This window comes from Heptranchias perlo, chromosome 10 (genome assembly GCF_035084215.1).
Source record: "Heptranchias perlo isolate sHepPer1 chromosome 10, sHepPer1.hap1, whole genome shotgun sequence".
NCBI lineage: Eukaryota > Metazoa > Chordata > Chondrichthyes > Hexanchiformes > Hexanchidae > Heptranchias > Heptranchias perlo.
Genome location: NC_090334.1, coordinates 49,832,744 through 49,845,499, shown reverse-complemented (window position 1 = coordinate 49,845,499; position 12,756 = coordinate 49,832,744). Strand labels below are relative to the sequence as shown.

General features: G+C 38.9%; 1 protein-coding gene across 6 annotated transcripts in view; it reads right to left on the bottom strand.

The window, feature by feature from the left end:
• Nucleotides 1-921: 921 nt before the first annotated feature.
• Nucleotides 922-12,756, bottom strand: part of LOC137326526 (kinesin-like protein KIF28) — a 60,060-nt gene continuing 48,225 nt past the window's right edge. For 3 of the 6 annotated variants that reach the window (XM_067991702.1, XM_067991705.1, XM_067991703.1), the window contains 4 exons: nucleotides 11,537-11,643; nucleotides 11,114-11,270; nucleotides 10,847-11,007; nucleotides 922-3,722 (listed from right to left, as the gene is read on the bottom strand). In XM_067991702.1, coding sequence (XP_067847803.1) covers nucleotides 3,555-3,722; nucleotides 10,847-11,007; nucleotides 11,114-11,270; nucleotides 11,537-11,643 — 593 coding nt within the window. In that variant the 3' untranslated portion in view covers nucleotides 922-3,554. Of the gene's footprint in view, nucleotides 3,723-8,703; nucleotides 9,218-10,846; nucleotides 11,008-11,113; nucleotides 11,271-11,536; nucleotides 11,644-12,756 lie in introns of those variants that run through there. The other 3 variants (XM_067991704.1, XM_067991706.1, XM_067991707.1) reach the window with 3 other exon arrangements.

Sequence of the window (12,756 nt, the reverse complement as noted above, 5' to 3'; positions counted from 1 at the left end):
TTATTGACTACTGGAGATCATGTGGGGCATGATGGGATCATACTTTCAAAGTCAGCTCTCATCATACGGTGAGGTGGGATGTTAATGTCTGCCTTCTTCCTGCAAACATCTCATTTCAATTGTTCCGAAATCAAAGAAATTGAATTTGTCTCTATTTCTCAACACTCTGTCAATCCACATACATTAACTTTCTATTTAAGCTGCTGCAGCCTCCAAACAACTTTGTTTTGATTTAAATTTCTGGATAAAGATGTGGAGACAATGAGAACCCATCTAGGACAGTCATCACTCATTGAATACATTGATAGGTCTGGTCAGTTACATGTATTGGTCAACACTTACACTGGAACAATGTGATTCACATAGAAATACAGCCGTCTGAAGGCATTTTTTTAATAGAGTGATCATACCTAAAATTATATAAAGAATATAAGATTTCCCCTTTTTTTGGTGGGAAATTGGTGGCTGCTGCTATGTGAAGAGCTACAATAGGTCACAGCAACAATAATATGCACCAGAATAGTTCTATCAGCCTTTAGGCTGTGTCTTTCCAGATTGGTATTTGATGTCCTCTGCATTATGTAAGCAGGATGTAACTTACACCTACCCCATAGCTGATGTCACCTGAAGGTGCTCGGTATTAAGAATGGCCCAGAATTTGCTGTCAAAATAACGGTGAAGCTAACGGCACTCACTGTTATTTATGCACAAATCATACAGCAATTTCAGGCAAGGGCAGATGCATGGCTAAACATGGCAATCCGAAAATTGCTGTACGAGATGCACCACTCCGCCATAAGCTTTGCAAAAACGGCATCTAGCTGCCTCACCATTGAAATGCATTGAACAGCGTGAAGTTCCTGTTATTGCACAGTAGATACGAACTAAACTCACCACAGAAAGTAAATTCAAGTCATCTCAAGTCGAAGTACTCTTTTAATGACGTAATAAACGTTAATTACTGCCAGTCAACCTCTCTAGCACTAAAAGTGAACTATTACAAGTGTGGAGTCTCATTCCTTCAGGTTTTAATTGTTGTTGGGAGATTTTTTTAAATTTAAAATTACATTTTTTTTTACTTTTCCTTTCTGTGTCTCTTCTCTCTCTCTCCTAATCCATTCTTTGTTTCCCTCTCATTATTTCTCTGTACCTGATTTGACATTAAATTCACCCATTCTAACTTACATCGAGTTGCATCAAAACTACAGCACAGAAACAGGCCATTCGGCCCAACTGGTCTGTGCCAGCATTTATGTGCTACATGAGCCTCCTCCCATCTAATCCTATCAGCATACCCTTCTATTCCTTCTTCCTCATGTGCTTATCTATCTTCCCCTTAAATGTATCTATTCTATTTGCCTCAGATACTCCTTGTTATAGCACGTTCCACATTCTTACCACTCTTTGGGTAAAGAAGTTTCTCCTGAATTCCCTATTGGATTTATTAGCGACTATTTTCTATTTATGACCTCTAGTTTTGGACATACACTTCCTTCTCAGTCCTTGCACTGTTAATTTCACAATCCTTCAATCTGTTTACCCTGTTCATTTACATCCCAGATACTCAGTTTCCCTCGCTGTGACATTTCTATCTTGTACTTCCAGCAACTTGCGGTGCAAAACATCTTCAAGATTAAACGGGCAAAGGCATGTCCAACTAATAGCGGACCCCGTTCGTTGCCCTGCTCCAGCAAATTCTGGGCCATTATGTAGAAGAGTAAAAATTTGTGCCATTCTGCAACATTGACTCTCCTTACCTTGATCAACCCAAAAAGTCTCCCCATGTATTTTGAATCCTAAATTAACAGTCAATTAAGCTAAACAGCATATAAGTACTAGGTACAAAAGTTAATTAATATTAGACAAAAGTTAAGACAATTTTTATCTTTATTATTTAGAGAAAACTTCTACTTGCTGTATCTTTTTCATTTGCTGCCTGCTTTGAAAACCTGAGGGAGACTGTTATGATGTTAATTTAAGTACTTTAAGAATGAAGAACTCCACACAGCCTCAGGACATCACTGCAGGATTTCAGGGCAGTGTTCTTAGCCCAAAGCATCTGCAGCTGCTCCATCAATGACCTGCGCTCCTTCATCAATTCAGCATTGGGGGTGTTCACTGATGATTGATTCCTTTGTGATGTAATTCATGTCTTTGTCACCTCCAGATTTGAATACTCCAATGCTCTCCTGGCTGGCCTCCCATTCTCCACTCGCCACAATTTTTAGTTCATCTAAAAACTCTGCTGCTCATATCTTATTCCACATCAAGTCCTGTTTGGCCATCACTCCTGGCTTCTCTAACCTGTAGCCTGATCCCCTAGTGCCTTAAATTAAAATTCCCATTCTTGTGTTTAAATTCCTCCATGATCTTGTCTCTTGCTACTTCTAACCCTACAGCACCCTCCCTGAACTCTCTGACCCTGGCCTCTTGTGCATCCCCCCTTCATCCCATTATTGGTAGCCGTGTCTTCAGCCACCTAAGCCCCACGATCTGGAGTTCCCTTCTCAAAGCCCTCCACCTCCCTCTCCTCCTTTAAGACCTTCCTTAAAACCCACCTCTTCGAACAAGCTTTGGGCCACGCCTCCTAATTGTTTCTTCTTTGGCTTGGTGTCATTTTTTGGTATGTTTCTGAAGGTTCTTTAGGACTGTTTTCTACATTAAAGACACTATATAAATGCAACTTGTTGTAGTACAGTGCCTCTGAGAATGAAACAGCACATACAGCAAGACCTGGGTAACATTCTGACTTGTGCTAACATTCATGCCACATAAGTGCCAGGTAATTATAACCTCAAAGAAAAGGGCCAAAGACCCCCCCCCTTTGACCTATCACTATCACTGAATCCCAGATCTTCAACATCATTGGCCAGAAGCTTAATTGGATCAGCCATATCAACACCATGGCTACAAGAGCAGGGCAGAGGCTGGGAACTCTGTGACAAGTGGCTCATCCCCTGACACCTCAAAGCCTCTTCTCTATAACACTCAAGTCAGGAATATGAAAGAATATTCAACACTCACTCAGATGGATGTTGTCACAACAGGATGCAAGAAGCTCGACATGGTCCAGAATAAAGCAGCCCACGTGATTGGTGCCCCTAACGTTGGACTCTATTTCCACCTCCTTCACCACTGGCACACTATGGCTGTATAAGTACTATCTACTGGTTGCACTGCAGTAAGTCACCAAAATTATTTCAATAGCACCTCCCAGCCCCATGACTCGACCACCAAGAAAGACAAAAACAGCAACATCAGGTGAACATCATCACCTCCAAGTCACAAATCATCCTGACTTCGATATATGTCACCATTCTTTCATCATGCCTGGGTCAGAATCCTGGAATTCCCTACCACCTTCTCAGGATAACTAGGAATGGGCAATAACCACTGCCTTGGCAACATCACCCACATCCCAAGAAGAAATAAAAAAAACTAGAATTATGGTCAAAGCACAGTAAAATGTGAGAGATTCTTCAGTTATATTTCGATCACATAGAAGTTCACACTATGTAAACAGGTGAATGCAACTTCAGTTATAAGTATTGAGTTTAGGCCATTGCTGATGAATCAATCTGAAGTTCTTTCTTTTTTCTGATAATTTTTGCAACATCATTCTTCAGTTTGCCCACACAGCATTCCAATTCTTCTCCCAGCTCTTTGATTAGTTCACTCCTTTCATTTGCAAAATATGTTAGGCAATGAATATGGTCCTCATCCTAAAATGAAATACAAAATGCATAAGGGACACTAATTAACAGACACCACTGTCAGTTCCTTATCTACTATATAGTGGGATTTTAAAACTATTATTCAAAGGAGCTTGCAAAGTCCAAATAATTGTTAAAATGAAGGAAGAAATTAATTAGGGTTCTTACAAATGGATACCAAGAAGAAATGGCAGAGATGTCAGTGAGCTAATGCAGCCTTTCAGTACCATTTATTCATATAACATGAAAATACATACAAAATAACACATGGCAGCAGAATATCAACTTTTAATTCAGAAGTTGCAATAAAAAAACTGGAGTCCTTTTCTGACTATTAATATATTTAATTTTTTTAATGTATTTTTGTAATTCTTTGCTTGAAACATCTCCCATCGTCAATGTATCTAACCTTACTATTGAGAAGATGGCCACATGGCTTACTCCCAGACTTTAATGCCCTCTGTAGTAAACTGCCAGAAGGCATAAAGGGCATACCAAATGTGACTGCCCCCTCCAATTTGCATTGCTGCATGCAGGGAAAGGTTGCAATCTCTGTACAGTGTCTCCTTGCTCATCAGAACTGAGATTGGCGGCAGAATGAATTGAATCTGTGTCTGTCCTTCCTCTAGGGCACTACGTATTATCATTCTAACATCCAGTGCCACCATGCTGCCTTATTATTAGGATTTTTACTCATTTCTAAGCAATCAGGAGTAGAAACCCTGTCCTGTTTGGATGACCGTGCTGTAAAAAAAAAATTGCTGTTGCATTTCACTACACAACAGCAGTCTCTGAACTTCAAAGAGGTAATTGATTGATTTGAAGCAGTTTGAGACATTTTTGAGTGATATAAGGCACAATACAAATTAAAGTCTTTTTTTCTGTGCTGCTCCAGCCTGGGGACACTAAGCCCACTTTAGAACCTTCTTTACTGTCAAAGCTGAGATGAGGAAGACCAGGAATTGAACCCAGGAACTTTCTGATTTGCATGGCTCAGTGTCATTCAAGCTGCATTCACGCCCATTGTGGAAGTTAGTCCTTACATTTTAAAAACTAAATGTGGAACATGAACTAACAAAACTCTGACACAAACATCAAATATCTTTCTGAAATTGAGATAACAATCTTACTGTAGATAGAAGGTTTAAAAAAGATAACTAGCTGTCCACCTGTCCCGAACAGTGAAAAATATCAGGACAATTACAGGTTCATTATTATATGTGCCTGAGGCAAGCATTTCAAAGTCACTTTATTTAACTGAAACTATCCCTTAAAAATATTTAAAACTTTTCTAGTGTGGGTTAGCTCAAGTTGTGATTTGAAGATGTAGAAATGTAGCCTGCTGCAAAATTATTCTGCCTGTGAAATTTTGACCTTTTTGTCTTTGATTCGTAAAATGCAAATGAGACGAGTATAATTTCTAACTACCAATCCCAAGGACTTTCGTTCCGGTCCAAACTTTTTTCTAACCATGTTTAATTGAGGTCATGTCTGATTTTCCATGTTTGTCTGTGTTTATAGAATCTCATTTATTAAGGGGCTTAATGAAATGTGTAAATGATAGCCATTTCTTTGGTGTGAAAGAATAGGCAGATAATAATACCAATTGGATATCTGACCAACAAATCCTTACATAGGTGGAGGTGTAAGCTATGAAATAAACATGGAAAAATAGAAAAAGGAAGTGATTCCAAGGGATGATGAATAAACCCCCACAGCACGTATATACCTGAAGATTAGTTATAGCCCAAATCATTCCTTGCTATCTGTCATTTTTTATATGTAGATTGTGGTGTCTTTTTCTGTTGTTTGTCAGTTTTTGGGCTGGCAGTGCAAGCACCAAGAATGCCTCATATTCTTGATATATGAATGTTCATGCAAAAGATTAATGACTGTGCCATACTTACTGCAGATTTATTAGGAAATAGTCCACAATTGATTGCCAACTGATTTTGCATCCAGAATATGGTATAAAAGAATATGTGGGATCCAGAATGAATTCCAATCATGAGGCAGCTCTAATATCTCATGCATGATGAAACTACAAAGGTGCTTTCAAAGTCTTTCTCCTGAGCATAATAAATTCTTACAAAAGCCCGTTAAAATTTCTGTTTATATCTCTGATCATTTTTTAAAAGTTTAAATTTAAAGCCAAATATAGTTGCAACCACGCTTGCAAAGTTAGATGGTCCATTATGAAGCTAATATTTAGTCTGTTAAAGCAAAGATTTAGGTTCCATAGTTGACTTATGATGTGAGCCTTGAAAAATCTGTAAATTCTCTGTGGTATGTTCTATAGACTCAAAATTCTGAAAAACATTCACCTTGAGATTAGTGAGCAACGGATTCCTATCCTGGCTAGGAATAAGGAGAGATTCCAACAGCTTGCCCTCAAGCAATTTTTCCCCTATGGATGTTAGGCGAACCAGCTTGTAATTAGCAAGTTTATGCCTTACTTCTATTCTGAATATTTCCTATCCTCCAAATCTCAGATAGTTCAATATTTATGGAGTTCTGAAAAATATCAAAGCAACACTAATTTCCTCCTTTAATTCCTTGAGGATTCTACGGTGTAACCCATATGGCACCACAGCCTTGTGGGTATTTAACCCTTCAAGTTTCTGCAATAAAATATTTTTTTACAAACTTCTATATGTGTTATGTATCATTTAGGCTCATTTGGCCTCAATTTTAAAATTCTCATCCTCTTGTTTAAATCCCTCCATGGCCTTGCCCCCTCCCTATCTCTGTAGCCTGCTCCAGCACTACAACCATCTGAGCACACTGCTTCCCTCCAACTCTGGCCTCTTGTGCATCCCCCATTTCCTTCATCCCATCACTGGAGGCTGTGCCTTCAGCCATCTAGACCCTAAGCTCTGTAATTCCCTCCCTAAACCTCTCTGCCTCTCTACCTCTCTCCTCCTTTAAGACACTCCTTAAAACCTACCTTCTTGACCAAGCTTTTAGTCACCTGTCCTAATATCTCCTTCTTTGGCTCTGTGTCAATTTTTGTCTTATAATGCTCCTGTGAAGAACCTTAGGATGTTTTACTATGTTAAAGGCACTATGTAAATTCAAGTTGTTGCTATTTTTACAATTAGAATTTGTCTGTAACTCTCTGTGAAAACTGATCTGAAGAATCCATTAAATATATCAGCTATCTTCTGATGATCCGTAATAGTCTTATCCATTTTTGGATGCCTCACTGCCCACTGTGATTTATCTCGATACTTCTCTCTTTTTCTAATACGTTCTTCAGTAATCTTCAGTTACCTTTGCATAGATTCTAATCCTTCCTTTTATGTTTCCTTGTATCTTTTGAAGTATTTCTGCTTGCTTGTTTGTTTAGTTTCCTTCTAATCTTCTTATTAAACCACTGTTGTCTAGGTTTTGCTATATTTACCTTTTTTTTAATGGAAACAACTTCCTTTCCTCATCCTGTGTACATCCTTAAATACATTTCTTGTTTCATTGAGAATTCAATCCCACTCACTCTGTTAGTTGACTTATGGGTAAATTATGTTATCACTGTATAATTGGATAAAATCCTTCTACCCAACACTGAACAACTACTTCATAATGACATTGTCTTTTTTATTTTACATATCTGGGTAAATCCTGGCACATGTAAGGTCACACTGCCATAGTTTAGAAGCATGTTTCTTAATTATTTCCTGCTCTTCTACCACCACTCAGATAAGTTTTGTAAAGAAGTGTAACCTGTTAATTTTCAAAACAAATTTAAAAGTCTTTCTTCCATAACTACATATAAAAATTATACCATTTACATATTTTTCCTAGTGGTATTCTTGTAATTCCATTATTTATTTTCCTCTGGCCAAGTGGTACACAAGGGGGAAGGAAATTATATGCTTGTGGACATTTATTTCAATATAAGTATAAACTCATAAGCTTTATGAATTTATCATAAATAAATGAAAAAGTTGGTAATAAAATTACAGACATTAAATAACAATCTCTCCCATTTGGGATACTCATTACTATAAGCATACTAGGCACAACAATGTAGAAAACAGAGTTAATCAAAGATCTTTTTTATGACTGAGATATGTTTTTGAATCCAGTTTAGTTTCTATTGCAGTTGTAAGGTGAATGAATTTCAGACAGTTTTAGGCCAGTTCCTTGTAGCCAAAAGTGCCCAGCAGAAAACTACCCATAATTCAGCCCTAATTGACACTAAATTGGCCTTTCTCTCCTTCAGAGAGGCTGCAAGCAGAGCTAATGTAGAAAATGTCAATAATGCAATAGGAAATACACTTTTGCGCAGGTGGTCAGACATCACTGGGATCAGGTACCCTGTATTGAATAACTATTTTATAGTAGCAACAATGAACCAAACTAATGGCAAAAAACAGTTATTTCACGTTTCCTTTCTGACTACCTACATTACAAATTGAGTCAGAGTGAACAAAACAGACATTTACAGCTAGGTTCATTTATTCTCATTTTACTGAATGTGGAGCTCCTATCACTATAAATTATCACCAGTGGTGCAAAGTATGACTGGAATTAGCCTGCCTGCCTCCAGTCCTCCTATAACTGTCCTGCCCTCCCTTTCAGTGTTTTTCATTGCACTCACCCTCACTGACATATCTCCCCATACCATATAAAAACAATGGAAAACAGCATGAGAAATGTCTATGCATATGTCAACACATGGCACACATACACAACCTACACATGCAAATAATGTGTTGGCACATGTCTATTTTTTCTTCACCCAAGTTTACATTAATACTGTGATGTGGAGATGCCGGTGATGGACTGGGGTGGACAAATGTAAGGAATCTTACAACACCAGGTTATAGTCCAACAGTTTTATTTGAAAATCACAAGCTTTCGGAGGTTTCGTCCTTCGTCAGGTGACGAAGGACGAAAGCTCCGAAAGCTTGTGATTTTCAAATAAAACTGTTGGACTATAACCTGGTGTTGTAAGATTCCTTACATACATTAATACTAATATGGAAAGAGATGAAGCATGCATGAAAGCCAATAGGAATACAGACTGTAGAGAGGGAGACCAGAAGAGTTAATGGCAGAGTAGGAGGCAGACATGACACTGTAGGCACCTTTCTGTACCTATTCATGAAACTGTCCCCATTATAAAGAGGGTTGTTTAACAAAGTGAATGTAGTGTCTTAGGAATTCTTAGATCTGGTTTCTGCTTACTGGTCTGAGATGAAATAAGGACGTCATCCAAATGACTAAAACTATTACTTTATGGTAGCATTGGGTGAAAAAGTGATCCATTTCGAAGCACTGATGCTCCTCATCTTGATGAGTACAAAATTCACTCCACCTATCCCACACTTCCAACTGAAAAAAAACATCCTTAGACCAGTGCACCAGCCAAGAATCTCTGCACCGCCTGCTAATTATGGTATGTAAACTGAGACTCGATATCACTATCTGGGACGGTTGGGGCCATGTCTTCTTTTCCAGTTAATTTAGTTTTTCCTTCCTTATGGCCGTTATTCACATTCCTACAGAGAAAGAAACCTTTGATTTATTATTGGAAGCTAGGTTCCAGCAATTAAAAAGGTCACATAATTTTTATACATAATTTACTGTTTATTTGAAAAGAGAACCATCTGAATGAAAAAGCATTTTTAGAATATCTTTATTTGATTCCAGAAGACGCATTGATGCAAACTGTGCTGGAAGGCATTGTCGTATAGATTGTAAGTGACATCATCACGATAAAGATTATACATGGCTCTTCTGAATATTTTTGTGTTTAAGATATTGCCCCATCAATTTTGTCTACCTTAATACAGAAATAATATAAATGCCACTAAATATTATATCTCACTGAGATTCCTCTTTTCTATGCTCATGGACTATCTAAGCAGCAAACTATGACTGAATAGAAAAATCCTCTAAAATGTAAATAACCTTTATAATAAAACTATTAGTCCTGAGATTATTACAGGTTTAGATGTACTTTTATTTGTTTTATAATTTCACCATGGAAAGGGAATTGAAATATTAACAATGTTATATCATACAGTCATAAGAACATAAGAACATAAGAAATAGGAGCAGGAGTAGGCCAATCGGCCCCTCGTGCCTGCTCCGCCATTCAATAAGATCATGTCCAATTTCCTGCCCGCTCCCTGTAACCCCTAATTCCCATTACTTCTAGGAAACTGTCTATTTCTGTTTTAAATTTAATTAATGATGTAGCTTCCACAGCTTCCTGGGGCAGCAAATTCCACAGACCTACTACCCTCTGAGTGAAGAAGTTTCTCCTCATCTCAGTTTTGAAAGAGCAGCCCCTTATTCTAAGATTATGCCCCCTAGTTCTAGTTTCACCCATCCTTGGGAACATCCTTACCGCATCCACCTGATCAAGCCCCTTCACAATCTTATATGTTTCAATAAGATCGCCTCTCATTCTTCTGAACTCCAATGAGTAGAGTCCCAATCTACTCAACCTCTCCTCATATGTTCGCCCCCTCATCCCCGGGATTAACCGAGTGAACCTTCTTTGTACTGCCTCGAGAGCAAGTATGTCTTTTCTTAAGTATGGACACCAAAACTGTATGCAGTATTCCAGGTGCGGTCTCACCAATACCTTATATAACTGCAGCAATACCTCCCTGTTTTTATATTCTATCCCCCAGCAATAAAAGCCAACATTCCGTTGGCCTTCTTGATCACCTGCTGCACCTGCATACTAACTTTTTGATTTTCTTGCACTAGGACCCCCAGATCCCTTTTGTACTGCAGTACTTTCCAGTTTCTCGCCTTTCAGATAATAACTTGCTCTCTGATTTTTCCTGCCAAAGTGCATAACCTCACATTTTCCAATATTGTATTGCATCTGCCAAATCTCCGCCCACTCACCCAGCCTGTCTATATCCCCTTGTAGGTTTTTTATGTCCTCCTCACTCTCTACTTTCCCTCCCATCATGTTGTGCATTACCTCTGGCAAACACTGATTATCTTTCAGCCTAAAATTATTCTTTACAATTATACTTTATTTCTGATGAAAGTTAAGATGGTTCAAAGCCATTTATGCAATTACTTTGAGATTTCAAATATTCCATTGCTGCATTGTCACAGGTCAATGTTAGTGAAAAGCATATACAAAAGTAACTCTCCCTTACCAGTGGCCTGATCTCCTTCAGGCGGATAAGTCTCCCTCTCACTCCAATCATGCTGAAGTAAAATGTCTTGAGTGCTTTGGCAAACTTAGCATCCCAACTGGGAAATGGTGACTTTTGGTTGCATCTGTCATCAGTGAATTTCACTGAATCCTCATTTACAACTGGTGTGGGTGAAAGGTTGAGAGTTAGTTCGGTGACAAAGAATGATGGGTAAAACATCCAGTATTCAGCAAAGCATGAGGTGCAACCAATAATAAGTAGCGCTACCATGATCTGAGGAGAATTTTCTCAACTTTTCTGCTTTCTTTTGCATTTTGATGTTTTCATTTTTTAAGGCTCTGTTTGCTTCTCTGAGGTTTTCAGTTTCTTGTTCCAACATTTTGAGTTGCTCAGAGAGTTTGAATCTGTGCTCTTCATAATCCTGCTTTTTAGGACAGCAATGTATGTTAAATACAGAAAGTTGTTTGAAATTATTTAATTCTGTTCAAAAGAAGCTTACGCTTTCATCAGAAGGAAAGATGCAAATAATTGCAGAATAAATGCAGGCACTAGACAACAGTTCCTGCAGCTAAACACAACACAAGTATGAGTGGTTTATGTGTGCAAAAATGGATGTAAGTAAATATGAATGAACTGAAAGCTTAAACCTTTCTGAAGCCAGATAATCTTCAAAGAACAGATTTAGCATACCAGTGGCACAGATGTCCATTGATTTCGGTAGCTCAAATCTAACAGCACGCTGCCATCACTTGCCAGTGGGACGTTAGCAAACACTGTTTCCATTTCTTGGCAACCTTCTGACAGAACACAGTTTGACGCAATGGTTACTTTTCCACTTCTACATAAGCTTATTTCTCCCGTGCTTTTGAGTATTCAGTTGGATCTGCATCTAGCAAGTAGCGCCAATATTGAATACTTTTGCCTGCTTTGAAAAACCCTGAGTTTGCTTTGCAAAACTTTAAAAAATATACATATATTAATTGATCTCCCATGAGATTGTACATGGGGAGTCAGAATGAAGTGCAGTTTTGAGGTCAAGTAGGGTTAGAAGACAGTGGGATAATTGAACCAAGGCAGGGAAGGAGGGAAAAGAAGAGAGGAAGGATGAGGGAAACGAGGTCAGAGCAAGAGAGAAAGAAGGGTGGGAGTGGAGAAGAGGAGCTGAGGAGGAGAATAGGAAAGGAGGACAGAGAGAAGGATAGGAAAGGGGAGAGGAATGGCAAGAGAGGTGGGACAGGAAGAGAGGGAGGGAATGGGACAGATGTAGAGTGAGGAGCGAGTGGTTGGAAAATATATTCAGCCTGGGGAGTGATGGGAAGGTTGGGAGGCATCCTTGGGGGGAAGGGAGCATTTGCAATGTACAGAATGCTGCTAAGTGGGGGGATGGGGTCACATCCTCAAACAGATGCTCAGTTGAGGGAGTTCACATTCACCAAAAAGTTGCTTATGTTGAGGGTGGGGGGGGGGGAGAGAAACAATGTACAAAATGCTGCTCAGTGGGGCGGGGGAGAACCCAATAAAATGTTGCTTTGTGAGGGAAGCGTAAACAATTTAACTAAATGCTGTTCAGTGGGGTGGGTGGGGGTTTGGAGCTCAGGCTGAAGTGTGGCGAGGGGTTGAAGAAGAAATTTACTTACAACAATTAATGGGTGGGGCTTGGCATCGGGCCAAGCTCAAAATCTGCCTGAACAGTTGAGACAGCCATTAATGAGACTGTTAGGTAAGGTTACCTATATTATTAGAATTTGGAGGAGGCAGCCACAGAAGGATCCATCAGGTGGTCAGTGTGTAAAATATTGCTGTTCCAGCTAATGTTACTGTGACACATTTAAAATGTAAATCAGTCATTTACAGTATCAAGTGGAACTGGTACTGCTGGTTCATACAGTTTGAGAATGGATTTTCCCATA